At 42.4% G+C, this 25,090-nt stretch overlaps 1 protein-coding gene across 2 annotated transcripts in view; it reads right to left on the bottom strand.

Annotated features, from left to right (window-relative positions):
- Positions 1–312: 312 nt before the first annotated feature.
- GABRB3 (gamma-aminobutyric acid type A receptor subunit beta3) overlaps positions 313–25,090 on the bottom strand; it is a gene marked incomplete at both ends in the record, with an annotated part of 200,300 nt that continues 175,522 nt past the window's right edge. For both annotated transcript variants that reach the window (XM_082495459.1, XM_082495460.1), the window contains 3 exons: positions 313–663; positions 15,935–16,179; positions 19,598–19,750. In XM_082495459.1, the coding sequence (XP_082351585.1) occupies positions 313–663; positions 15,935–16,179; positions 19,598–19,750 (749 nt within the window). The remainder of the gene's footprint in view (positions 664–15,934; positions 16,180–19,597; positions 19,751–25,090) is intronic.

Genomic DNA, 25,090 nt, shown 5'->3' with positions numbered 1-25,090 from the left:
GCAAGGCTTGCTGTTTTGACGACACCTGCCTTTCAATTTAAAAAGTTCCTCTGAAGTGCATTCTATGTTAAAGTGTCCATAACCTCAGAACGAATGGGTACATGTGTGTGTGCATACATACGCTTTTGCTTTGCAGTGTGTGCTTTTATATACACACAATTCTTTGCTATACGTATTCACACATACATGAGTATGGTCTACATAGTAAAAGTTCATATATATATATATTTATTTATAAATATATATATAAACTCTGCAGGCAAGTAGTACTTCACTTGTTATAATTGAAGTCCTTTAAAAAAGTTCAGTCACTCAGTTAACATAGTACAGCCAGTAAATTAAGTTGAAAAGAGAAAATGTGAATGGAAACACCATTCTTGACCATCTGTCGATGGCATTCACATCTGTTAGATCGGGGATTTTTATTTTCAGTTGCGAAGACCTCCTTCGTAAATGGCCCCTCTTGCTGTGGGAGCCTGTTCTTTCTGACGACCGCCTTCCAAAGCTTTCGCGATGTGAGCTTTGTTTTCTGTACTGGATTCCTGAGTTGTCAAAGGATATCGTTGAATTTCTGGCATCCGTAACGCTGGTGGTGACCTCGTTGCTTGCCACCTCGTTGTGAATTTCAAGTGATGTTAGCAGAATGTTTCCATGGGTGTCCACCTAGGGGGCAAAAATAGAAATATAAATTGTTTCAAAAGACTTGACATCTATCAGCAGATCGTGGGTGTATTTAAACTCCAAACCCACACATATTTTAAGAAAGCATGTATTCATTTAAAGCATGTGATAATCTCAGAAAAAAATGGCAATACTCAGCTGCTTAAAATTAGACAAGTATTTAAATACTTTTACAAACAGGGTTATCGTCATACTACCAACATCCAGTACAAAACCGTATTTGGCAAAACCAATCAATTTCCTCTCCTTCTAAACCAGCCACGTTCTAAAGAATGGTGTAGTTCAGTGAAATCTCTATGTGGCTGGTGGTGGGGGCGGAGGGTAAGGGATGGGTTCTCTCTTTCCTACCTACATGTGAAGTTTGCTAAAACCACAATAATAACTCCGACCTGCTGACTCTGCATTTTGGAATCATGGAGCTTATTTACAACCTCTCTCTTAAACTCTTCCTTCCGAAGTCATTTGCACAGTTTGGCAATCATGGCAATGCTTAAGTGCAGGGCTTTTCCACTTGGATAGGTGATCTTAAAAAGCACTGAACTTGGACACGGAAGAAAGCTGCTGAACTGAGGAAACAGGCGGCGCTTTTCCCTTCCACCTCCATATCCAAGAGGCGGTGAGCACAGTGTTGAGCACAGGTGAGCAACGCAATGCCATTTTCAGTAAATAAGTGGACATTAATAGTCCTTAAATTCTGGTCCAGACTCTCTAGTCCCCCTGAGTACCAATAGAGGAGGACCAGCACAGACTTGGATATGGCTCCTTCAATCCAGAAAAACTTCCAGTTCCCATGAGTGGCGTGGATGGGTAGTCCCAAACGATGCTGTCTTGGTCAGTATTTGGTAGCTTCAGTGGTGCACCACATTCCCCTGTACCCCGTGCCCTGTATGCTGGAGGAGAGGCAGAGAAGACAGCTGACGCAGTGATCAGCTCCAATTTTCCTGCCTGCTTTTGGGAAAGGAAAATAATGTCCACATGTAAAATAAATGCTCTGTACTGGGTATTTTCAACCAGTTAACACATGTTTGACTGTTCAAGTGAACTCGGTTCCCCATGTTGGAAATAGATAGGGAATCATGGCATACAGGATAATTTCCATGTTTAGATACACCATTTATTCATCCACAATTAATCCTGCAATTAATACATTTTTCTAACCTGCCACATGATCTAGTTGTATTAACTGTGCAGCAGTTGAACATCTCATCTTAGAAGCATCTGTTTAAAAGTGGTTGAGAAAACGCACTATTGTCATGGCCTTTTGAAGTTTGTACAGTCATCTGATACCACGTCCTTTGCAAAGTTTGTGTGATGCGTTAAAAGTATGCGTAGCTACGTGTCTGTCCATATGCATTTAGGTTTTTTCAATCCTGTTAAAATTCTGTAAAATGGATATTTCTTTCATCAATTATTGATGCTACAGCTTATCTTTTCTCAGTGAAAACAATTATGATAGTATATCAGTAACGCTTTGCCAAGCTTCTTGCAAATGGAAAAAGAATATAAAATGACATACAGGCAAGTAGAAAAAAAAATCCTAAAATATCCAACAAATCCTGCTGTTGTAGGCAACACTACGTTAGGCCGATGAGTGCCTATAAATAAAAATAAACAACGTGAACCAAAATCATGGGGTGGAGAATCCTCAGTGGTGATTAAGAAGAATTTATTTTCCCCATGGCAGAAACCCATTGGGTACAAATGTACAAACTTGAGGTTTGTAGAAATGAGTTCATGCTGTTGAGCAGTATCTGTAACCGGGGAATACACACAGCCATAAAATACAACCATGGATACCATCACTACTTATGGTGGTCTCTGAAAAGAACTGATTCCATTTTCTCTGGTTTTATTTCACAAAGAGTACAAATTATGATCAGGATTTGTCACAGCATTGTGTAAAATACCTCCGCAATCCACACTTTCCTTATGAAGCTTTAAATTTCTCATCCAGGCCTCCACAGCATCACATGTCATCTCCTTTCCTGTTTCCTCCCAGGCTTTGAGAAATGTCCTTCAGCTTACTAAAAATTCTGCAGCTGAGACCATTTTGCTGGGCTCCACCCTGACAGCACTGCCTTCCCCTTGGAGGTCTCTACTCCCTTTCCTTCCACCACCACAGATGTTAACTGCTCCTCCCCTGAGGGCTTCCTGATCTCTCCAGATTCTGCCTTCCATCTACATATATAGAGACATTAGCCTGTCCGCAAGCACTTTGTCCTTCTACACCAAGCCTGGATTTTTGTAAGTGAGGTGTCAGCTGACAGCTTGTATTCTGGAGGGTACATCTATATGTTCAGGCTTCTCCTGCCCAAGGAAACTTCTAATTTGGTTCCACTTATTTCATCACACAGCATAGCTGGCTTCACCTTATCTGCCAACCTTACATGCCACCCTAACATAGCTTCTGCCTCCGATCCACCGGTGATGCACTTTTCACTTTTCACTGCTTGTCACTGCATCTATAAATCGAACCAGAAAGGTGGCCAAGAAAGTCGCAACATTTGTGTAAATGCTTTGTCTGAACATACCATTATGTCCTATGAGGTTGTACAACAGCATTTATTTTCGAAAAATGTCAAATGAAACATATTTGGAAACATACTTTTGAAATGCATCTCTTTGTTAACAGGGCAACAGACTTGCATGCCAAATAGAAGGAAGGAGCAGATGGAGAGAAGTGGTCTGCAGAAACTGAAATTAGGCTTCTAGTCCAGAGATATTCTTAAGATCTCTTCCCAAAAATTGTATTGATTTCTTCAGAGGTTTTGGATAAACCACCTAAGCTCTCAACAGTTAGAGCAATATCTGCTAATGCTTTCTGACAATCTTAAAGTGATGTTGTGAAGTATGAATACTTAATGCAGGCAACAAGTTAAAAAGTATTTGCACATAAGCATGACTTCTGAATGATTTAAGCAATGATTTAAATGACTTTGACAAATGTACACAAGCTCTTTCAATGAATAGAGAAGCAAACCAATAACGGCAGGATATTGTGTGCAACTTGACTCACGTTTGCCTGAATGTACAGGTAAGGCAAAATCCTCCATGAGTGAATATGAGCACAGACCGGTGGCTGCAGGGAAACTTACTCCAGGTACAGATACAGATTTAGAAACATAGCTTCACATCATGGCTGCACATGATGAACAAGCCCAATGTCTTTGATAAAACCTTAGTTTACTTGCCTTATAATTTCACCATTTGGCTCAGAAATGTCACAGTCTGTGCACTGGAAGTTGTCCCCAAAATGTAAACACTGGGCTTTGCTCTTGAACCTTGTTATAAATTAGGGAGATGGCATTGTGTATTCAGCCAAGTTCCCCTCACCCCTTACCATCATGCTTTAACTTAAAATTTTCCCTTTTCTCCCTGTGCCTCCGTGACTCTTGTAGTCCATTCTCTGCCTGACCACAGCTCCACCTGAAGCCATTCATTCCTGTTTGCCTGCTGTGGTCTCCGCTACCGGTGCTCCCCGACACAAGCCAGGTCTGGTTGTTTCCATGGAGTGTTTCCCAGTGAGCTCATCAAAACAGACGGAAACAGCTGAGTACCAAATCATTAATTAATTTACTGCCGAATCAGCATGGATCCAAATATGCAAAACTGATGCTCATATTTCAGAATAAATTTTAGTCAAATCCCACCTGTCCCCCCTCTAAACAGCTACAGCTCCTGCACCGGGGTCAAGTGATTGAATCTCACATGAATCCATTTGGAGCCCGAGAAGCACGAAATGCTGAGACATTTTATATGCGGAAAAACAGGTTCACTTTTGAAGTTTCACCATTTCTGAAGTATACATGTTACAGTACAAAGAAAAAATCCAAAGACTCTAGCAGACTAACGTCCTCACACAAAAATGACCATAACTTACCTAACTGAAGCCAGAAAGAGCAGAATTAAGATAAGGCTCACTAAGAACCTCTGATCCTTGCTCTTGGAGGAACACCACGTCTCTAATAGGCTCAACTTGGATTGTAGATATGAAACTTCAACACCCTTTTAGACCTGGAAAGTCCTGAATCTACTTCTTAATTCTAGACGAGATACTGGTTCATTGGGATATTGTCTTACATTTTTAAAGAAATGCAAGCCAAGAGCTGCTATTGAATACCTTTCTCCAATCAAGATTCTTGGAAAACTTCAGCTTTAAAGCCAGTTTGGAAACTCTTTACTAGGGTTGGGAAACTACCATAAGGCTTGATTTACTGTTAGGTAGTGTCTGAATTATTTCAGGTTCATTTACTTCTCTGTTTAATATTCCATAAATTTTAAGGAGTACTTTACAATGAAATCTCTTTTTCCTCTTAAGTCTTTCACTCTACTACACAAAAAGAAAGAAAGGAAGCATTTTGCTCAAACCCCATAGGCAAGTTTAGGAGTTCATTAGTCCCAAATTTTTAAATACCATGTAAACACTTTCCATCATATGAAGCAATATAAATGCAAATAGCGGGTTTAAATAACAGCATGAAAAGCTGTCTCTGTAGTTAGTCTTGTATTATTTTACATCAAAATTACTATTTGAGTACATTATCCCACAAAATAGATCTCCCCTTAAAATTATAATAAAATGGTAATTATTTTTGGTGGAAATTGTAATCTAGACTCCAGCTACCTGATTCTCACCTGATATGCCCTGGTGCGAGCATCCATGGTTATGCAAGGGGCAACTATTTGGTAGCAGTTTTCATCTTCTTTACTTACATATAAATGGCTTTCCAATATGTAGAACAGTAAACGATTAGGCCCTAAGTGTTATCTGTGCTTAAAGCAAAATTCATTGACTGCATTATGCCTTGGATATTTTTAAAATAATTTAAAACTGCGAGTAGAATAAAAATGATACTGTTGAGTGTTCTCCTTGTGTCAAAAAGTTGATACTTCTCATACTAACATTGTACTATGCTTATATTAATTAATAAGCACAAAAAAATGAGAGACAATTGTGTCATACCAGCCTAGTAGGTGAACCCAGTCAGCAGAACTCGGAAGGTAGAAAGATCTTGAAAAAAAGGAAAGTATGAAGACTAAAAAAAAATTAGGAAGCTGTATCTTAGTATTACTGTCCACCAAGTAAGAATGGAGTTTAACAATTAACCTTGGTGTATTTGAACTGAGGAAGAAAAGGAAACCAATGTATGGTCCTCCCTTTCCTTGCATTTTACATTGTCTGTGGATTCTTACACTCTCTGGGATGTACTACAGACATGTACAATACTTATTACCATCTCTGGATTTGGACCATTCATACTTGTTTGTGCAAAGTGGCTGTAGAAAAAAATTTGTACGTGCACGAGTCTCCCAGTGCATACTGAATGCCTCCGTCATAAGCACTACAGGACCAGAGTTCTTCCCACAGGAACTGTCCTTGTCACCCTTGACAGATATTTTTCAAAACCTGGCACCTACTCATCACACTCATGTTTCAGAAATATCCCACTGTTCACAACAGCACTGAAAAAAGTATCCAGGAAAGATGAAGATACACAGGAGAACACTGGCAGCTTTGCTATTCTCCTATTTCCCAATTTAAACTGAGTGATAATTCTGCCACAGCAGCCAAGATACTCATTCTCAGAATAAAATCCCACTTGTGTGAAGGGTTGCTACAATTAACAATTCTTTAAAAGCGCTGAGTAGATGTAAGTGGCCTGAGCCTCTATTCTCAGCAATGCCTGGTGGGAAGCTGCCGCCTTGGCCGACAGCGCGGGTTTGAGCCAGGAATCTCCAGAGCTAAAAAAACACGCAGGAACTGCCTGACAAGAAGGGCCTTTTTATAAAGGGTTATGCATTATTTTTGTTCAAAGGAAGCTCTTCCCACATGTCTGACAGCCACGGGGGGTTGAAGCTTGAATAAGTTTGTGTGATAGTTACCCTCCTGATTGATACCCTGGGGCTGAACTTTTGGTCCCACCAAACTGGAAACATAAATTGCCACAGCTTGAACTAAGAAGCAATATTTTTAGCAGGGGACTGTAACAAATCATGACCTCTGTGGATTGGCCCAGAAGGAGCAATGTCCAAAACACATGCCCACCAGCTGATTATGCCAGTAGCCTCTATCACAAGAGTGAACAACAAGTGAGAACAGGGTCGCCTTAGAGCTCTCTCATGCTGATTTAGTTGTAAATTAAGCTGTATCTGAGCCTTATTTAAAAGAAACAATTTATGTAGCAAAACTGCAAGTGCACAGAGAGCTACAAATGAAGCCTGAATCTGCCAACACAAACAGGAGAAACAGAACTGATCCATAACAATGGGGATCAATTTTCAGAGGAAAACATTTTTACAGGCCACCTATTCTTTTCTGACAGTTTTTCCACAAAAAAGGACTTTAATTTAGGCACCGATACCACAGGCAGAAGAAATATTTTATGAAAAATCAAGATTCCCTTCTTCCTTTATCCTAGAGCTTGTCCTTATATAAGAATCAGTGCGACAAGGTTTTCAAGAGAAAGGTCTCAATCTGAAAGTAGTACTTGTACGAATATTGGTTTACACAAAAAAGGAGCATCCTATGTTCGTCTTCAGTAACTATGGTTTACTGGGAAAAGGCTGGAAAGGTTCAGTGCGGAATACTATTTACAGTGCATTATCTGAAATAAAATATGATGCGAAAGCGGTCAAAAGAAGAGACGGCGAAGTGTGAAATTTTCTTTGTAGTCAGCTGCTGAGCCGCAGATGAGTCATTTGTAAAGGCTCGCTCAGGTTTCATCTCATCACCAGCTCTGAATCTTCTGAAACCATTTCAAGAGATTCAGTTTAGTCAGCCGTGCCTCGGTCACCATGCCACCTTCAGCAGTTGCTACACAGGAGAATACATGGCAGAGTTTTCCTCTCCCCACTGCTCTTCTTTGTCACCCCCACAACATGAGGACACCGGCTGTGCCGTTTCCATGCTGCCAGGGCTCTTCTTTCCCTTACGCCTGGAGCTATAGGGCTCGTTGGCTTTAACACACAGGCAGAGCCGGACAGAAAGCCGTAACGGGAGCAATGAAGCCAACAGGCAGCTCAGCGGCAGCAGCTGGTGGAGCCCTCCTCAACACAGCAAGCCTCAGTGGTAGCGTATCAGGAATAAGTCAGAGACAAGTGCCTAAAAGCTTGGCATTGGAGAGGCACGTCCGTAGCAGCAGCATCAACGTGGAGACGGCTGTGCCAGTTTTGGCTTTTCAAACCCGTCCCCTCCGATGCGGGACAAGGCAAATGCAAACGCATTAGGAAGCAGAGTTACTGAGCATGAACAGTGGCTGCTTTGCAAAGCAATTATCAAATGAAACACAAACATGCGCACATCGGTGGATTTTGTGGCCTAGAACATTTTTGTTATGAAAACTCTCCGACTCTACAATCCGGGAAGACTAGGAAAGCATGAAAAGCCCTTTTGCTTCTATAAGAAAGAGGGGTGTTTCTAACCAAGCCTGCTAGCTTGCACTCCAGACTTCAGTCCTCTGATGCGTAACAAATGAACTATAATACCAGTATCCATGCTGGTTCTGCTGGTTTCCACGGGCTAAAACGCTCCTGAGTGAAAATAAAGCAGCATTTTCCCTCATCCTTCTCTTGCTCCCTTTGCCTCAGAGGAAGACACTGGCTCAGCTGCGCTCCCAGTCTCAGGTACCATACGAGCAACGCTGGAACTCGGGGTCTGAACGCCAGCCAGTATGTTCTGCTGCCTCTGCTCGGTAAGTGCTGCCTCCCAACACAAACAAGCGATTTCCACAGCGCCGCAGCCCCTTCTGACTCAGGCTGGACCTGATACAGCACAGAGCTGTTCTGTCACTACACCCACAAGTTACAGCACCTGACGTGGGCAATAAATGGATTAATGTTTATTTATTTATTTGGTTTCATTTGGGTTTTGTTTTGGGTTTGTTTTTTTTTTTTCTAGTGCTCTGAGCTAGGACTCTAAATCAATGACAGCGAGCTGGTGAGTACGGTTCCTACACAAACAAATTCAATTACTAAAACAAAACAGCGACACACATCAACCCAAAATGGTACTCTTAGAGACAAACTTGTTGTGGTTTGAGCAAAACTAAAAATAATGCCTTCCTCCAGTTTTATATTTGAACCCTTTTCAATCTTCTTTCCAGCATGGTGTATATTTTGATAGTCATCAAATAGTGGCAATAGTTGCAAGGGGGGCTGCCTGTTTTTAGGCACTCTCTGTGCCTTTAAAAATTTTGCTTAGCCTCAAATCATGTGAGATTTGAGATATTTCCCAGGATTAGAAACCTTCCCTTTCTGAATGGAAATACACTCCATAGAAGCCTGAAGCCTCACCAAAATGACAAAAAGAATAATTTCACTGAACTCACACAAGGTAGTCTTCATCCATGGCTCTGAGCCTCCCTTAAAGTGAAATATGCCCTCCAGTTTTTGAGCCTCTCCCAAGACATCCAACCCCTAAGACCCAACTCTAAAGCAAGAAGGGGGCAAATGACAAGCAGACATAATTTCCATCAGATTAATGATCTTCAGCAGCTACCAAAGGAGAGGTTGGAAGTTAATGCCTCTTTACTTCCCATGAAGAGGTCAGAGCCAAGGTTGCAGAGTTTTCAGGTACTGTCTTCCACAGCAAGTATGTTAAAAACTCTGGCATGACCATCTGTCCTGCTTTATCCATAGAATCATAGAATAGTTTGGGTTGGAACAGACCTTTAAAGGTGATCTAGTCCACCTCCTCCTGCAACAAGCAGGGACATCTTCAACCAGATCAGGTTGCTCAGAGCCCTGTCCAACCTGGCCTTGAATGTTGCCAGAGATGGGGCATCTACCACCTCTCTGGGCAACCTGTTCCAGTGTTTCACCACCCTCATTGTAAAACATATCTTCCTTATATCTAGTCCTAAATTTACCCTATTTTAGTTTAAAACCATTAATCCTTCTCCTATCGCAACAGGCCCTGCTAAAAAGTTTGTCCTCATTAATGACCTGGATGAGGGGACAGAGTGTATCCTCAGCGAGTTTGCTGATGATACCAAACTGGGTGGGCTGGTTGACACCCCAGAGGGCTGTGCTGCCATCCAGTGTGACCTGGACAGGCTGGAGAGCTGGGCAGAGAAGAACCTAATGAGGTTCAACAAAACCAAGTGCAAGGTCCTGCACCTGGGGAGGAAGAATGCTAGGCACCAGTATAGGTTAGGGGCGGACCTGCTGGGAAGTAGCTTGGAGGAGAAGGATCTGGGGGTTGTGGTAGACAGTAAATTATCCATGGCCCAGCAATGTGCCCTTGTCGCCAAAAAGGCCAATGGAATCCTGGGCTGCATAGGGAAGAGTGTGGCCAGTAGGTCGAGGGAGGTCATTCTCCCCCTCTACTCGGCACTGGTGAGGCCACAACTGGAATACTGTGTCCAGTTTTGGGCTCCCCAGTTCAAGAGTGACAGTGAACTGCTGGAACGAGTCCAGCGAAGGGCAACTAAGATGATTAAGGGCTTGGAGCACCTCCCTTATGAGGAAAGGCTGAGAGAGCTGGGACTCTTTAGCCTGGAGAAGAGAAGGCTGAGGGGAGACCTTATTATGGCGTACAAGTATCTAAAGGGTGGGTTGAAGGAGGATGGAGCCAGGCTCTTTTCATTGGTTCCAAGTGACAGGACGAGGGGCAATGGGCACAAGTTAGAACACAGGAAGTTCTGTTCAAATATACGGAAACAGTTCTTTACGGTGAGGGTGACAGAGCACTGGAACAGGCTGCCCAGGGAGGTTGTGGAGTCCCCTTCCCTGGAGATTTTCAAGACCCGCCTGGATGCAGTCCTGAGTAATGTGCTCTAGGCAATCCTGCTTTAGCAGGGGAGTTGGACTAGATGATCTCTAGAGGTCCCTTCCAACTCTGATAATTCTGTGATTCTGTGATTTTTCTTATAAGCCCCCTTCAGGTACCAAAAGGCTGCAATAAGGTCTCCCTGGAGCCTTCTCTTCTCCAGGCTGAACAAGCCCAACTCTCTCAACCTGTCCTCATGGGAGAGGTGCTCCAGCCCTCTGATCATCTTTGTGTCCCTCCTCTGGACTCGCTCCAAGAGGTCCACGTCTTTGCTGTGCTGAGGGCTCCAGAGCTGGACACAGTACTTCAGGTGGGGTCTCACCAGAGCAGAGTAGAGGGGCAGAATCACCTCCCTTGACCTACTGGCCATGCTTCTTTTGATGCAGCCCAGGATATGGTTGGCCTTCTGGGCTGTGAGCACACATTGCCAGCTCATGTTCAGCTTTTCATCCACCAGCACCCCAAGTCCTTCTTGGCAGGGCTGCTCTCAATCTCTTCATCCTCCAGCCAGTATTCATTCTGGGGGTTGCCCTGACCCAGGTAGAGGACCCTGCACTTGGCCTTGTTGAACTTCATGAGGCTGGCATGGGCCCACCTCTCCAGCCTGTCCATATCCCTCTGGATGGCATCCTGTCCCTCAGGTGTGTCAACTGTACTACTCAGCTTGGTGCTGTTTGCAAACTTGCTGAGGGTGCACTTGATCCCACTGTCTATGTCATTGATGAAGATATCGAACAGTACTGGTCCAAATTTGGACCCCTGAAGGACACCACTTGTCACCAGTCTCCATCTGGACATTGAGCCGTTGACCACTACCCTCTGGATGCGACCATCCAACCAATTCCTCCTCCACTGAACAGTGCACCCATCAAATCCATCTTTCTCCAATTTAGAGAGAAGGATGTTGTGGAGGATTGTGTCAAAGGCCTTACAGAAGTCCAGATAGACTACAACCATTCTTCCCTTGTCCACTGATGTAGCCACTCTGTCATAGAAGGCCCCTAGGTTAGTCAGGCAAGACTTGCCCTTGGTGAAGCCACGCTGGCTGTCTTGAATCAGCTCCCTGTCCTCCATGTGCCTTAGCATAGCTTCTAGGAGGATCTGTTCCATGATCTTCCCAGGCACAGAAGTAAGGGTGACAGGTTGGTAGTTCCTAGGGTCCTCCTTTCTACCCTTTTTAAAAATGGGTGCATTGTTTCCTTTTTTCCAGTCACTAGGGTCTTCCCCTGACTGACATCGCTTTTCAAATATCATGGAGAGTGGCTTGGCAACTACATCAGCCCATTCCCTCAGGACTCTGGGATGCATCTTGTCAGGTCCCATAGAATTCTGTGTGTTCTGGTTCCTCAGGTGGTCACAAACCTGATCTTCTCTTACAGTGGAAGGGACTTTGTTCCCCCAGTTCCTGCCTTGCGGCCCATCCACTCGAGAGGTGTGGGGAGAGGGGTTGCCAGTGAAGTCTGAGGCAAAAAAAGTCATTGATTACCTCAGCCTTCTCCTTGTCCATTTTTACCAATTTGCCAGTCTTGCTCATGCAGGGAGCACGCTTTCATTGACCTTCCTTTTCTGGCTGACATACCTGTAGAAGCCCTTTGTATTATTCTTTGCGTCCCTTGCCAAGTTCAGCTCCAGCCACACCTTGGCCTTCCCGACCCCATCCCTACACAGCTGGGCAGCGTCCCTATACTCTTCCCAGTACACCTGTCCCTGCTTCCACTGCCTGTGCATTTCCTTCTTGCCATTTAGGTTGACCAGCAGGTCTCGACTCAGCCATGCTGATCTCTTGCCTTCCTTTCCTGATTTCTTACTCCTGGGGATGGAGAGCTCTTGCGCTCTAAGGAAAGTGTCCTTAAAGATCTGCCAGCTCTGTTCTGCTCCCTTGTTCCTGAGGGCAGTGTCCCAGGGACACTGTCCCTTGAACAGCTGCTATTTTGCTTTCCTAAATTCAGGGTTCTGACTTTTCTCTTCACCTGACCCATATCCCTCAGGACTGTGAACTCCACCAGCGCATGATGACTGCAGCCCCGGCTGCCTCCAATCTTGACATCACCAATTAGCTCACTTTCACTGGTGACCAACAGGTCCAGTATCGCATCCCCTCTGTTAGAGCTGTCTATTGTCTGCCTTAAGAAGTTATTCTCAATGCATCACAGGAGTCTCCTGGATTGCCTACAGCTCGCCATGCTACTTTTGCAGCAGATGTTGGGGTGGTTGAAGTCCCCCAGCAGGACGAGACCCTGCAAGTGCGATGCGTCCTGTAGCTGGAGTAAGAAGGCTTTGCCAGTAGGCTCCCCTTGATCAGGCAGCCTGTAGTAGACACCAACCACAAGGTTCCCTTTGTTGCCTCGGTCTCTTATTCTTATCCATAGGCTTTCAACCTGCTCATGGCTGTTCTTCAGACAGCTCTTCACACTCTATCCGTTTCTTGATGTAGAGGCCAACGCCTCCGCCCTTCCTTCCTCGCCTGTCCCTTCTGAACAGCCTGCAGCCATTGACAGCCACACTCCAGTCATGGGATTCATCCCAACAAGTTTCAGTAATGGCAACTAGGTGGTAGCTTTCTAGCAGTACAGTGGCTTCCGGCTCCTCCTGTTTGTTTTTCTTGCTGCACGCATTGGTGTAGAGGCACTCCAGCTGGGCTGTCAGCTGTGTCACCTTCTTAGAGGAACAGCCCTTAGTTCCTTTGAGGTATCACAGTATCACAGTATGCTAGGGATTGGAAGGGACCTCAAAAGATCATCTAGTCCAATCCCCCTGTCGGAGCAGGAACACCTAGATGAGGTTGCACAGGAAGGAGTCCAGGCGAGCTTTGAATGTCTCCAGAGAAGGAGACTCCACAACCTCCCTGGGCAGCCTGTTCCAGTGCTCTGTCACCCTCACTGAGAAGAAGTTTATTCTCAAATTTAAGTGGAACCTCTTGTGTTCCAGCTTGAATCCATTACCCCTTGTCCTATCATTGGTTGCTACTGAGAAGAGCCTGGCTCCATCCTCATGACATTCCCCCTTTATATATTTATAAACGCTAATAAGATCACCCCTCAGTCTCCTCTTCTCCAATTTCACTGGTGTTTCCCTCTTGGCTCCTATTACCTCAGAAGCCCCTCGCTCATCTCCGTAAGACTTCAAGTGTGCTGCAGTGTAGCCAGCACGTTTCAGAGCTACAGGCTGAGGGCCCTCACTAGCACCCTGCCCCTCTAACCTCGGTGTGTCATCCCACAGCTTGTCATGGGCAAGCCTGGTGTCATCCCTCTTCCCCTTCAAGCCTAGTTTAAAGTTCTGTCAATGAGCCCTGCTTGCTTGTGAGCAAAGACCCTCTTGCCCCTTTCAGAAAGGTGAATCCCATCTGACGGCAGCAAGCCTGGATGTTGCTACATCCATGGATGTCTGTAAAGTATGGTACACAGTGGGCATGATCCAGAACAACGGAAACCATTTTCCTGTTTCTGGGCTGTCATGTCTGGAAGCCCTAGTAAATTTTGTCCAAAGTAGGTCTAATAGATGGATTTTCCCTGAGCTGCTCATCCTGAAAGCAGAGACCTCTCACCTACCCTGAGCAATCCCCTCTGCTTTGCATTTGCCACTGTTTCTCAAATCAGAAACTCAGATTCAACATCCTAAATCAACCAAATCTGCATTTTCTGTCTATGCTTTGTTTCAAAGGAAGATTTCTGATCGGCTCTACCTAATGTCCCTGTCTTTCCTTGTATGCTGGCACCGCTTCTCTGAAGGCACTGAATCCAGTGACTGCAACAAAGCTCTGTTGACTTCACCAGCTGAGGCCTGGAGACAAAATGTTTTCCACACAGAATGGGACCATACCTCATTATTTATCCTGTGTAATTTGAACAGCAAACACTCACAGTCAGTATGAGCATATGCGTTCCTACAAAGCGTGCAGAGTTCCCTTTTACAGCTGGGACTTACAGCTGGGACTCCAAGGGACAAAGTAACACACTCTTCTTTCAGCTCTGGTGTGCTGAATTTGTATCGTAATTTCATTCATGCATGGTCAATATTAAACCAGCAGAAAAGTCAGAACAGTCCACAATATTTGCTTAGGATGGTCCAGAAAGAAAAGGAAAGGTTGTAAGTCAGAAGTGAGAAAAAGAAGATTGATGTACTGTATGATCAGATATGGGATATAAAAGTTACATGATGAAGACCTCTCATTTTCATTAGTTAAGGTACATATGCTTCTTTTGACAATACAGACCAATTGATCTCAAGATAGAAGAACAGGCAGGCATGGGGTGCTATTGGGCCCATTAACAAGGCTTGTGCTGAATTATGTAAATCATTTAAATGGATGAGATTCACCAGATGGTTTCCTTTGGGAGAACATCTGCATTACCTGCTTGCAGCTAAAATCTTCTCCATTACTTTCAGTTGTGGTACTCTTTTTTTTTCCCATCTGCTTTTTTTATTATTATAACTATTTATTTTTCCAGGAAAGGGGATTAATTCTTCCTGCTAACTAAGTCCTAAGCAGCACTGCCAACTGTGATGAGAATTTGGTTTCATAACATAGTGGACAAAAATGAGTTTACTGGTTCAAAAATTATTTCACAGATATGAGTCTTGATAATTAGGTGTGCATTACATTTACTATAGTGGGAATCATCATTAGGATCAAAAAATACAGTTTGATATTACTTTTATGATGCTGGTATTCAATAAACAGGTACTAGTTTTGCCACCATGAACTCTTCTAATTATAGCTGATACAAAACCAGTCTTACTCAACAGAACAGAATGAAAAAGCCTCACTGGGACCATTTTAGACAAAAAAGATGTTCTATTCAGACTGACATGGCTTGGTGACATCATATAGTGTTGAATACCTTGAATTTTTCTTCCAAAGGGGAAAAAAAAAGGGTATTCATTGGATGAAGTAATATTCCAGGCAAGGAAACAGGCTGGAGTGTAATCAGCACGCACCATGCCAATATTGTGCTTCAGAAACCAATCTTAAAGTTTCTCTTGGAATCGTAATTTTCTGCTGGTGTTAAACAGCAGCAGATGACGATGCCACACATGGCAGTTCAGTTATGCTGGCCAATTAATTAGCATGGCAGAACTAACCCTTATCTGTTCTCTCCCATTCTAAACGTGTCTGCTCTACGTGAAGTGAGAAAAAGTAAGCCCAGATCCCAGATTCCCTTACATAGTACTTAAACAAAATAAAAAATAAATTATATTTGATTTAGACAAATAAATGCCTTTGTAGATCTCGGCCTTTATTTTCTAGCTAGCTGCACTTCTATTGTTTTCTTCTTCTTACAGTTACTTGTCATACAGATCATACTCACTTCCATTTCTGCATATATATTCTTCTGTGTAGGTTCTTGAATAAAAAATGCCAAAGTTTGTCCACAAAAAGGAGATGTTGGTGATGTTTTCATGCAAGCTTTTTTTGTTTGTTTCATACAGTTAGATTTTGTAATAAAAGAAAAGAGAAACTATATATAGATTAAAGAATCCTACCCGGTTGCCTTCAAACTTTGAGCGATCGTTGTTTGACTTTGCTGTTTTTTCTGCAAGTTTCTTCTGCCTTTGAGGGCCTTTTCCAAAGAAAATGTAGTTGACAAAGGCGTATTCAAGTAAGGCCAAGAAGACAAACACAAAGCAGCCCATAAGATACATGTCAATGGCTTTAACATATGGAATTTTAGGCAAAGTCTCTCGCAGATGAGTGTTGATTGTTGTCATAGTCAGCACAGTTGTAATTCCTACACAAAGAAAAAAAAGAGAGCACATATCTTACAACTCTAAGCAGATCATGCTTCAATTTTGTTTTCATTTTTTGGCAAATCTGCCTCGTCAGTGTGAAGAAGCTTAAAAATTTGTGTAAGATCTCTCTCAGGTGACATCACTGCAAAAGAAAGTAAAAGTAATGCTTCACGCATTGTTATTCTGATACAATACTTCCTTCATATGATCGGGGGAACAGCTAACAAGGGGGCCCGGCACCGCTGCCATGAGTTAACGTAGCTTCATGGAAGCCAGTGCAGCTGTACTGAAGATCTCCTCCACAAAGACCAAACCGATGTGCGACAGAAAGGCAAATAGTCTGCCAAGCATTAAAAATTGTGCTCTTCCAGCACGGTGCTACTCAGCACATCGCAGAGAACTTTTTAAAATGTAACAAAAGTAATTGGGGGTCTGGGTAGATAAAACTGTATGCACATAATAAGGCAGAGCATTCACATTGAAGCTGAAAGATTCCTCTCATGCAGTTTTAAATTTCTAAGACTTAAGCAGTTGGTTGAAGTTAGTCCTGTAGGCCCCTGCTGTAGTGAGTGGAGAGACAGGGACCTTTCTAGACCAGTTCATCCCGTCTGTTTTAGACACCTATTTCAGGAAAGGACAGTACAGAAGAGGGATTTGAGATGACTAGTTTAGAGCAATAGTCTAATTTCAACATAGAAAGAAGTGAAGTGAGCAGCGAGAGGCAGACAGGTATGTGCATTTGTGGAAAGAAAAGCCAAGGAGGGAGAGCAGCATTTTTATTGTGATCGACCGGACACTAATAAAGTATCTAGAAAATCTATAAGGTATGTCAAACCTTCATTTATTTACCTAAGGATGGACGTAGCACCTGAAAATATATTACAGAGCACTGTTTTGAAAAGCTGGTAAGAAAAGCAAATTTATTGTCAGTCTGCTTGAATTCACAATAAACTGCAGGGTCTGTATCTCTGCTGGAAATTTTATGGGAATCGCAAATCACAGGTGGCTGAAAACACAGATTTGTGGAATAAGTCTACGTTGGTAAAAGAGGCAAGCCATTCTAATAGGTCCCCTCCATTACTATTTTCTCTGATTCCATAATTATACCATCAGTTTGTAAGTAGTCACTAAAATGCAGGCAGAAAAAAATAAAGAACAAAAGAAAATTGCTGCCATATTATAAAGCACAGCTTCTTTTACCTGAAGAGACAGAAATAAAGACAACATAACTCAAAATCAAGCTGTCGCTGTAAAGTGTCACTCCAGGGAACTGTAGTAGCAGCCTATGAGGTTCTGTAACAGATATTTTGTATATTTAGTAGGTCAGCATCATGCAGTTTTCAGTGCTTTTCCTCTAAACTGTGAAACAAGTGTGTGTCAGATGTTTCATGGCTTGAAATACAGCAGACACACAGCACAAGCTTATTTAAAAATTTTATTGGGTATAATTCACCCAGCTCTGCTGTAAAATAAGGAGTATAGCTGATAACATTATTTTTACCTAGAGAAACTTTGACAAAGTCTCTTGAAAACCTCCATGCGAGTACAAGGAACGGGGGTGAGAAGGGTGGAGGACTGCAGCAAACACTATCATATGTTTGCAGCCCAAGGGATTTCACTTGTCTGAATTAGCTTCTTTCCTTGTAGGATTACCTGCTGCTGCTTCCCATAAGGGATTCAAAGAATCACCTAAAATCCAATTGTTTCATGTATCAGACACGCCACAGATTCCTTTTAACACATCTCACTAGCATCCCACAGATGCTTACCAAAACATAGGTCCACATGGGACTTAGAAGCCTGCCCAGTGAAGGTTATGATGCCCACATTTTTGATGCCCGTTCCCAAGCTGTAATCTAGATTCCAGAGATAAGACCTTAAACACCACATGGGGAGAGTTTGGTGGCTCTCTTGGTGATCCAGAAGATTAAACACACTGAATAGAAAAGTGGCTATCACTAACCAAAAGGAAATACATCCTCTGGGAGATCCTGACACCCTGCAGGCAAAGGCCCTTCTGAAGATCAATAGTTTATTTTAAAGCACAGCTGGAGGAGAAGCAGCTGACACTCACCTATCATATAAAAATAGGATAATCTTGTGACTACAGCCCTTTCCAAGAGTGAGAACTCTTGAGATTATTTTTCTACTCACTCAAAGGACTAAATTTAGGAACTTCTAGGACTAACTAGCAAAACCTCAGTTTTGAACAGAATGATGGTTTTGAATACTTGTCTTGAGATCAGCCCTTATCAGCCTCTACCTGCAGTGTCCATAGCACGTAGTGTCTGGAATGAGCTGGCCTTTGCTCCGTGCCTGGCTTTGTCTGTTGAGGGAACTACTTGTTTCAGTACAGGCTGGACCACAGACAGCACGTGCACTGAGGGATCAGGGACAGAAGCAAAATATGGAAGTGAAGGTTCTTTCAGAGAACACAGCCTTTCTGCAGGGGTAGAGTAAAAGCTTGTCTCCATGTCCCTCAGGACCGCACAGGGAATTCTTTCTCTAACAAATACCTAAGCCAGCAGGCCTTATCCTCCTCTGCACTGCGCGTTTCAGAGCCAGTTACATATGTCCAAAAAAAGCCATATTGCCTTTAAACTTTGATACCATTCACATCAGCTTTAGACTCATAAGAGGTATGTGCTGTTGGGAAGCACGGGGTTGAAGACAGGATTTGGGATGAGATGAGAGGCAGCAGCAGTCATAAAGATTTATGGATCCATTTAATTCTCCTTGTCTATAGCTATCCCTGAGTATGCTGCTAAATAGATGAAATATTTCCTGCGAGATATTTTGAAGCTACCTTAATTATCTAAAGGATACTTTGATCTGAAAAGGCCTTGGACAAGGATCACCAACCTGTGCCAAATCCATGTTTTTTCTGCCATGAAGTAAATGGCGCTTTAAGCTGTCATAAAAATGCCCTTGGCATACCATGCGTTCCGAGGGTTAGGCGGGATGTCGTGGTCTGTAGCTGATGTGCCCCTGTGCTCTGGACTAGCACATGGTTCTTGAGGTCTGTTCCTGCCATTGTCAGTTAAGGCAGCCAGGACCTCAGGTGGAGGCTTGGAGCCACACTTGTCTTCCCACAATGAGCTGGACTAAAAGCCCACGCTCAAGCCCTTGGAGTATGATTCTGGAGCTGGTCCCCTCGCTGAAGCTACTGACAACAACATTAACTTTGATGAGAACAAGGCTAGGACCCGTATGAGCAGCTCATGTCAGAGTTAGTGGCAGCTACATTCTCGCATGCAGGGGAGAACTCATCACTTTTGAGGCAATACTGGATGACATGATTTTGACGTAAATGATTTTGGAATATCAAAACATTGACATCACGTTGCAGTCTTTAACAATCTCCGAAGGCTACATTCGGTCTGACAATTTAATGTCCCACTCGTTCTCAGCACATACCAAGGGCAACTCTTGCTGCTGATGCATCATAATTGATCCAGAATGACACCCATGATAAAATGGTAATCAGTATGGAGGGCATGTAGGTTTGAAGAATAAAGTATCCAATATTTCTCTTCAACCTGAAGCTCAGTGAGAGTCTTGGATAGGCACCTGAGGAAAGGGAGGGGAAAACAGTGTTAATTTATACTGAAGAAAAGACACTTGCAGATACCTGTCTTCAGTTTCCGTAGAAACTAAAGCATGCACTTTTCATGGGGTAGTATGACATCTGCAGAACAGTAGGGAAAACGCCTTCACTATATTACTGGTTGGTATTAAAAGAAACCTTGCAGTGAATATAGTGATATCCAAGCAATTTGTATTTTGGAAGAAAAGAGAGAGTAACTTATTCTAGATTATTGAACAGATGGGTGAGCACCAGTCAGTTTTTAAAAACAGATGCTTAGGTCTCCATGTGAAATGCTTATCCAAATACACAGTTTTATGTATAGTATTTATATTGCGAGAATTAGTAACCTGCATAGTTTTATATTTACGTGGAAGAGTTGTTCATGAGATGGCACTTCTTAATTATATCTGAACTATGAGAAACATGCTACCTGTGGTGTCAAAAATAAATTGTAATGAATCCCAGTGAGGAAAAGCCTTCAGAACAGATTCAAAGACCTCTAACATCAATTTCAGCTAGACAGAATTTTTCTTCCAAAAATACTGCAGGCAAAAAAAAGTAATGTGTCACATATGTCAGTAATGTTCAGTAATGAAATCCTGAACTGAGAAACAGTATAAGAGAGCGAACTTTAGACATTTATCTTGAATGCTTCACCTGTGGCCTACATCCATTACCTCATCACCACCTCCATCTAATGAGATAAGGTAACTACTGAAACTAGTGGGACCTGGCCTTAAAGGTGGACTCTCCAGCCAGATTGTCTCAAGGCCAAAGATGTCAACAGAAAGTTGTTTCAAGCACCAGGTTCTTTGCCCTGAACCTGGAACCCTAAGAACCATACCTAGGGCCAAGGCTGTCAGTGCTGGCTGTCTTCCTGGTCTAGAGTTCAAGTTGGACTGTAACAGAGAGATTCAGTTGTGAATCTGAAGGTGCACTTTTCCTTTTGAGATGTCCTATGATATCTCAGACACCAGCACGCAGCTGGTGGATATGACAAAGCCCTACTCTTTTCAGTCAGCAGCTGGAGACTAAGGCAGCTGCCCTATGCCATCTCAAATAGCAGTTGATTAAGCAACTCATTTTAACTGCATACACATGAGCTAGGTGTCTAAGCTCCAATTACATTCACAGGAGAGTCAGTTCATCTAGTCAGTCTCATAAATGAAACCTAGAGAGCAATGCATCTCCTAAAAGAGTCTCCTATTAGTGGACTGAATTTGTCTCCAGACTCCACAGGCTGTATTGACTAGATTCCCATCAACCAAGACACTTAGTTCATATGTAGACACTGAAATTCTATCCACCTTAAATCAGAGCAAGATGAATCCCAGCCTTGCAAGTCTCAGGGCAGGTTTTGAGGGTCTGTAGCTCCTGGGCAATCTAAACAAAAGTTTTCCTGGCATCACGGCTACTTACTGGAGTTGACACATTGTTCAGTTTCATAGAGATAAACAGAACGTTGTCCTGTTTTGTGGTGATTTTCCAAGCTCAAATTTTATTGGGACGTCTGGATCTCAGGAAATTTCAGAATAATTTGGTCTTTGTATAGTTCATGTTGAAATTGAAACATGAACTGGTAGCCCTGTTTATTCATTCTATGCAACCAGATTTCTCCTTTAGCTAGCTCTCCCAGAGACTACAAAAGTTTGTATTACTTTCACCTGTATTGCTTTTATGCCTTCACAGATGTTCTATTGGCCCTGCCTGCCACCCGCTATAATATCTCACCTCCAGCAAACAGACCACAGGAATCTGGGGGAAAAAAAGAGTTAAAAGAAGGAGCATTCCTTATTTCCCCTATTTATTTTCTCCTCTTTGTCTCAATGGCTAAAGCTCAGTGAAAAGGATGGGTCCTAACCTGCATGGAACAAAGATTGTAAGTCCAGATGTTTATTTATCTAAGAACAAACCATCTTGTGTAATTTATTTAATAAAAATGGATTTCTTAGTGAGCTCAACAATTACATTGTTACTTGGCTGATTATGCTTGGATAATGATTTGTCAATTAAAGCTCAGTACATTTGGAGATTAATTACCAGGAAATTCTAGTTGTTAACATTCCATCAAAATTTGTTTTTGCCTGAAGAACAGCGTTGCTGTTCAGGGACCAGATTTGTTACCCCGTCCATCTCATGTAACATGTTGACGTCTGAGGGCTAATTTAAATAGTACAGGAGTAACAGAATTTGGCTTGAAGTATTTAAATCTAACAGTATTGAGAATTCGGGTATGAAAACAAATACTTAATCAATAACTGAGCTCAAAATATTCCTCTCATATATTTCGGCACTTGGTAAAAAGTAATTACTTGTTTCTGTTTCAATTTCATTAAAAGCTAGCAAGCTGAAACATCTAGCTCCAAGGCTCAATTAGTCTCTTGCTGTTTTATCCAAGTATGAACCAAGATAAAAGAGCTGGTCAGTTACAGAATTCTTATTTTAATCTGTTCTTCTGGGAAGAGTTCTTTGGCTAATTGGAAATGTACTTTACAGACTGATCTTTCAGAATACAGCAAATAATTAATTTTCAGATCTTTTAAGACTACCCTCCTCTTACCAAGAGGTTGCTAATCTGGATCTGACTGCTGTGCATCTTGAAGATTTTAGGTGGTGTTTTACATATCCCCATTCACAGAATCACAGAATCACAGAATGGTCAGGGTTGGAAGGGACCTCTGGAGATCATCTAGTCCACCCCCCCTGCCAGGGCAGGGTCACCTACAGCAGGTTGCACAGGATGGCATCCAGGCGGGTTTTGAGTGTCTCCAGAGTGGGAGACTCCACAACCTCTCTGGGCAGCCTGTTCCAGTGCTCTGCCACCCTCAAAGTAAAGAAGTTCCTCCTCATGTTAAGATGGAACTTTCTTTATTCAAGTTTGTGCTCGTTACCTTTTGTCCTATTACTGAGCACCACTGAAAAAAGACTGTTCCCATCCCCCTGGCACCCTCCCTTTAAGTATTTATAAGCATAATAAGATCCCCCCTCAATCTTCTTTTTTCTAGACTAAAAAGATCCAAGTCCCTCAGTCTTTCCTCACAAGAAAGATGTTCTAATTCCCTAATCGTCTTTGTAGCCCTTTGCTGGACCCTCTCCAGCAGTTCCCTGTCCTTCTTGAACTGGGGAGCCCAGATGTGGCCTCACCAGTGCAGAGCAGAGGGGAAGGATGACCTCCCTTGACCTATTTCTGTTCAGTTTCTCAGCCTTTCTGCATAACAAACGTTTAGGAGGCAGATTCAGCTCACAGGTCTAGGCACTAAATTTCAGGTGTTTGCATGCAGGTATTTACACATGGATGGCGCATAAGCTCTCATTGTAAACCACGGAGATCTAGACATACAGCCAGCTGATTCTAAGGATGTGATTTAATTGCCTGTATAGAGGTGTCTAATGCCATTTGAGATGCATTAAGCCACTGAAGAATGAACTTAATACTAGTTAAGTAATTAATACTGAAGCATTAGTTTGGAATATAGGACACAAGGCTGTAAGATTCTGGAACAGCAGCCTAACCGCTAAGCAGTTACCAACAGCTACAGCACGTCAAGAGGCATAAGATACCTATGTTTAGGCAACTGAATAGTGTCCTAAGAGCTATTAATTTGAGAGAATAGAGGTGTTCAAGAGCTGAATAGCTCCATTGATAGCACTGATTTGATATCATTTGCCTATGGATTTAACTTAGTTACTGACACATAGGCATCCAATGCATTTTAGATGTCTTATGGTAGCCTGTATGGCCTTCAGTTGGTGTTAGAAGGACAGTCAAACCCAATTTTTCTTCTTCAAAGCAATTTAAATACTCCTTTCTCTTCAGCATGGATGAAGAGGACAACCTATTCCCTATGCCTTTGCAGATGCCTTCTAGACACTTGAAGACTTTATTTACCACCAAGTGTTCTCTTTTTTTAAACTACATGATCATATCTGGCTCTCTGTCAACCTCATGTATTCCATCTTCTAGACTTCCTACTTGCTGATTTTCCCTAGACCCTCTTCTGTTGCTCCACAGCTGTCTTGAAGAGTGCTACCCATGACCACAAATACGCAGCTCAGGCCTTAGCAATGCAAGTCAGACTCCTTGTAGGTTGTAGGGTTTGGGATTTTTTTCCCCAAAAGATGCTATTGGCTCCTGTTCAGTCTGAGACCAATAGTAAGCCCTAGATTTCTACACACAGAAATCTGGCCTAACCTGGTATTCCCTCTCCTGAACTTGGACAGGAATAATTAGTTGTACTAGTTCTACTCACTTTTATACTTTTTTCCAGACCCATTTTGCTAATTTGGCAAGATAATTTTTAACTCCAATGCTATACATCAACATGCATGCAGTTCCTCCAGTATTCCTGCAGCCCTGCACAACTTTATGTCACTATCTGTGGGGTTTTTCTCATGCTTACTGTTGCTTCTCAGTAGTAACTATGGGAACAGATTTTTCCGTTTGCATAAGTTACACAAGATTATACAGCACTGTTCCTCATGGACGATAGGAGAAATAACTACTCCAAAAGCTCTTTACGGCAAGACTCTGAAGTCTTCTTTTAGTTTTCTGCAATCAAAGCACACTAGTACTGAAATCTCTGAAATGTTCACTGAGATACTGTGCTCAAAGAACTAATTTTTTCCCTTGAGACTTCAATAACCTAAAAGCCAAAAAAAAAAGCATGCCTGACTTATTTTCCACAAAAATATAGAAACCGATCCTAATTACTAGAACCATAAAAAAGTAGAGTCTTGAAAGAAATTTGAAAGGAGTGTGCTGACTTTATCCATCAGATTCACTGGCATGCTTCAGATTTACAATTAAACATGTGGTTTTGAGAAACAAATGTGACATTTCCCCTGCATGGAAATACTTGCCACAAATTTTCATAATTAATCAAGCATTTTCATAATGTTCTGGACCAAAATAATAGTAAATGCAATATCATGTCTTTATCAGTGACAAAAATTATATGCTTCAGAAAATGGTATAAGAAACACGGAGTAATCTGTTCTCTGTGACTGTCTCATCCTACTCCCTAATGTCAAGCTGTCTTACAACCCTGAAGCGTGAGACTTTTTTACTCCTTCCACAAGTTATTTTGGAAAGAACTGTTATAAATCTGAATATTTGGTCAGTCATATAAATGTCTTTTAGTTTTCATTCTCTCTCATATTTGTCTCACAGCTCTTTGGATTTCTCTTTTTCCTGAATTTAACAAATCTCTCTCATCTCTAAATTATTAAATCATGTCTTTACTTAAATACTTCCTATGGAGCTAAAAGGTGGCTTTGGACTGTCATAAAAACTTCCCAAATAAGTTCTCTGTATTCTCTTT

The sequence above is a fragment of the Vanellus vanellus genome, assembly GCF_965231255.1.
Source record: "Vanellus vanellus genome assembly, chromosome: 1".
NCBI lineage: Eukaryota > Metazoa > Chordata > Aves > Charadriiformes > Charadriidae > Vanellus > Vanellus vanellus.
The sequence above is the reverse complement of the archived record's forward strand: the minus strand, read 5'-3'. Positions and strand labels throughout refer to the sequence as shown.